At 55.1% G+C, this 3,992-nt stretch overlaps 1 protein-coding gene across 1 annotated transcript in view; it reads right to left on the reverse strand.

Annotated features, from left to right (window-relative positions):
• Positions 1-981: 981 nt before the first annotated feature.
• Positions 982-3,992, reverse strand: part of LOC311375917 (laminin subunit beta-2-like) — a gene marked incomplete at both ends in the record, with an annotated part of 7,016 nt that continues 4,005 nt past the window's right edge. Inside the window, 5 exons of the mRNA XM_084490934.1 lie at positions 982-1,189; positions 1,524-1,668; positions 2,028-2,243; positions 3,221-3,468; positions 3,905-3,992. The exon at positions 3,905-3,992 is cut by the window's right edge and continues 97 nt beyond it. Coding sequence (XP_084347060.1) covers positions 982-1,189; positions 1,524-1,668; positions 2,028-2,243; positions 3,221-3,468; positions 3,905-3,992 — 905 coding nt within the window. The remainder of the gene's footprint in view (positions 1,190-1,523; positions 1,669-2,027; positions 2,244-3,220; positions 3,469-3,904) is intronic.

Raw genomic sequence — 3,992 nt, forward strand, 5'->3', positions numbered from 1 at the left:
AGAAAGTGTTAGCATAGCATGTCAAAGTGTTAGCATAAAGTGTTAGCATAGCGTGTCAAATCGTTAGCATAGCGTGTCAGAGTGTTAGCATAGCGTGTCAAAGTGTTAGCAGAAAGTGTTAACATAGCGTGTCAAAGTGTTAGCAGAAAGTGTTAGCATAGCGTGTCAAAGCGTTAGCAGAAAGTGTGAGCATAGCGTGTCAAATCGTTAGCATAGCGTGTCAGAGTGTTAGCATAGCGTGTCAAAGTGTTAGCATAGAGTGTCAAAGTGTTAGCAGAAAGTGTTAGCATAGCGTGTCAAAGTGTTAGCATAGCGTGTCAGAGTGTTAGCATAGCGTGTCAAAGTGTTAGCAGAAAGTGTTAACATAGCGTGTCAAAGTGTTAGCAGAAAGTGTTAGCATAGCGTGTCAAAGCGTTAGCAGAAAGTGTTAGCATAGCATGTCAAAGTGTTAGCATAGTGTGTCAGAGTGTTAGCATAGTGTGTCAAAGTGTTAGCAGAAAGTGTTAGCATAGCGTGTCAAAGCCTTAGCAGAAAGTGTTAGCATAGCGTGTCAGAGCGTTAGCAGAAAGTGTTAGCATAGCATGTCAAAGTGTTAGCATAGTGTGTCAGAGTGTTAGCATAGTGTGTCAAAGTGTTAGCAGAAAGTGTTAGCATAGCGTGTCAGAGCGTTAGCAGAAAGTGTTAGCATAGCATGTCAAAGTGTTAGCATAGCGTGTCAAAGTGTTAGCATAGCGTGTCAAAGTGTTAGCAGAAAGTGTTAGCATAGCGTGTCAAAGTGTTAGCAGAAAGTGTTAGCATAGCGTGTGTCAAAGCGTTAGCAGAAAGTGTTAGCATAGCGTGTCAGAGCGTTAGCAGAAAGTGTTAGCATAGCGTGTCAGAGCGTTAGCAGAAAGTGTTAGCATAGCGTGTCAGAGCGTTAGCAGAAAGTGTTAGCATAGCGTGTCAGAGCGTTAGCAGAGAGTGTTAGCATAGCGTGCGTACTTGGCGGTCTTGCTGCGCTGCAGCAGGTCCCGGGCCAGGGCGATGTCCTCCTGGCTGTGGTTGAAGACCCCCTGGACGTCCGACAGGTTGGCCAGGCGGTCCTTCATCAGCCCCAGGACCCCGTCCAGACCCGTCCGGTTCAGGGGCAGCGTGATGGACAGCACCTGCCGCGCCACCTTCTCTATGCTCTCCGGGTCGGCACCCTCCTCTGGAACCCCGGGGGGACGGGGGAGGGGGAGGGGGGAGGGAGGGAGGGAGGGAGGGAGGGAACATGGGGGAGAGAGGGAGGGAGAGTGGAGAGTAGGGGAGAAAGAGAGAGAGAGAGAGAGGGGGAGAGTGTGGAGAGTAGGGGAGAAAGAGAGAGAGAGAGAGAGGGGGAGAGGGAGGGGGAGAGTGGAGAGTAGGGGAGAAAGAGAGAGAGGGGGAGAGAGGCAGAGAGAGAGCGAGGGAGATACAGAGTGAGAGGGAGAGAGAGTAACATTAGATGTTTGTTATCTTATGAATGAATGAATGAATGAATGAATGAATGAATGACCGCCCACCGGTGAGGAAGTCCTTGATCTTCTTGATGAAGTCCTTGAGCTCCTTGTTGGAGCGGTCGAACTGGGCCTTCTTCTTCTGGGCCTTGTCCAGCGTGCTTTGGGCCTGGTTCTTCACGTCCTGGGTCAGGGAGGCTATGTCCTGGAGCTGGAGGCACACACACACACACGCACACACGCACACGCACGCATGCACACACACACACACACACACACACACACACACACACACGTGACTACCAGGAGGCTGTGAGCTACGTGAAGCTACGAGCTACAGGAGGCTACGAGCTACAGGAGGCTGCGAGCTACAGGAGGCTACGAGCTACAGGAGGCTACGCGCTACAGGGGGCGCTACGAGCTACAGGGGGCGCTACCTAGCCTCTGTTAAGCTATGAGCTACAGGAGGCTACGAGCTACAGGAGGCTACAAGCTACAGGAGGCTACGAGCTACATGAAGTGCTACCTAGCCTCTGTTAAGCTACGAGCTACAGGAGGCTGCGGCGCTACCTTGCGTGCGACGGCCTGCAGGTCGTCGCCGGCCCTGCTGAGGCTGGCCGCCGTGTCCTCGGCCCGCCGCCGCGCCGTCCGCGCGGCGCTGGCCGTCCCGTTGCACCCCGCCCCGCCGCACACGCGCTCGCCGCCGGCGTCACGGCAACCCGCCCCGCCGCACGGGCTGTCCGGGCAGCGGCCGTCGGCGTCGCCGAGGCGATGGCCCCCGCACACCTGAGGAGGGGGAGGGAGGAGGAGGGGAGGAGCTTAGGTTAGGTGAGCGCTCCTCACGCAACGCCGCCGCCGCCGCCGCCGCCGCCGCCCTTCAGGGGCTTTAGCGCCGGGTGGGCGGAGCCAACACAACGTCTATCCACTTGTGACATCACAGCCTCTGGATGAACCTCTGGTCTGATGGTCTACTGGACTACTGGACTACTGGTCTACTGGTCTGATGGTCTACTGGTCTACTGAACTACTGGTCTACTGGTCTGATGGTCTACTGAACTACTGGACTACTGGTCTACTGGTCTGATGGTCTACTGAACTACTGGTCTACTGGTCCTGCCTTGTGGCTGAGGTCTACTGGTCTACTGGTCTGATGGTCTACTGGTCTGATGGTCTACTGGTCTGATGGTCTACTGGTCTACTGGTCTGATGGTCTACTGGTCTGATGGTCTACTGGTCTGATGGTCTGATGGTCTACTGGTCTGATGGTCTACTGGTCTACCGGTCTACTAGTCTGATGGTCTACTGGTCTGATGGTCTACTGGTCTACTGGTCTGATGGTCTACTGGTCTACTGGTCCTACCTGGTCTACTGGACTACTGGTCTACTGGTCTGATGGTCTACTGGTCTACTAGTCTGTCTACTGGTCTGATGGTCTACTGGTCTACTGGTCTACTGGTCCCACCTTGTGGCTGAGGTACAGTGTACTGGTCTACTGGCCTACTGGTCTGATGGTCTACTGGTCCCACCTTGTGGTTGAGGTCTACTAGTCTACTGGTGTACTGGTCCACTGGTCCTACTGGTCTACCGGTCCACTGGTCCCACCTTGTGGCTGAGGTCTACTGGTCTACTGGTCTACTGGTCTGATGGTCTACTGGTCCACTGGTCTACTGGTCCCACCTTGTGGCTGAGGTCTACTGGTCCACTGGTCTACTGGTCCCACCTTGTGGCTGAGGTCTACTGGTCCACTGGTCTACTGGTCCCACCTTGTGGCTGAGGTGGTGGACCTTCTTGTCCAGGTCGTGGGCCTTGGGCTGCAGCTCCTCCAGGCTCTTGTTCTGGGCGGCCATGGTCCGGAGGAAGCGGTCCTTGCGGGCGTCCAGCAGGTCCTGGGTCCGCTCCCGGGTGTCCCTGGACCGGGAGACCGGGCCGGAGGGGCCGGACACCGCCGCGTCGCACCGCTGCTCCGCCGCCGCCGACTCATTGAACGCCCGCCTCACCTGCTCAAACTGCTCTGTGGACGCACAGGTGGGATCAGCGGGTTAGCATGACGTTTTAGCACGACGTGTTAGCACGACGCGTTAGCACAACGTTTTAGCACGACGTGTTAGCATGACGTTTTAGCACGACGTGTTAGCACGACGTGTCAAAGTGTTAGCAGAAAGTGTTAGCAGAAAATGTTAGCATAGCGTGTCAAAGTGTTAGCAGAAAGTGTTAGCATAGCGTGTCAAAGTGTTAGCAGAAAGTGTTAGCATAGCGTGTCAAAGTGTTAGCAGAAAGTGTTAGCATAGCGTGTCAAAGTGTTAGCAGAAAGTGTTAGCATAGCGTGTCAAAGTGTTAGCAGAAAGTGTTAGCGTAGCGTGTCAAAGTGTTAGCATAGCGTGTCAAAGCGTTAGCACACAGTTGTTGAAGGGGTGCATTATGCCCAGGTGCATGCTGGGGGGCCCTACCTGTGAAGCCGGCGGTCAGCAGGGCGTCCAGCGCGCGGCGCTTGGCGGCCAGCGTGGCGTTGACCCCGCTGAGGGCCTCCTCCAGGTC

The sequence above is a fragment of the Micromesistius poutassou genome (assembly GCF_964030765.1).
Source record: "Micromesistius poutassou genome assembly, contig: SCAFFOLD_1799, whole genome shotgun sequence".
NCBI lineage: Eukaryota > Metazoa > Chordata > Actinopteri > Gadiformes > Gadidae > Micromesistius > Micromesistius poutassou.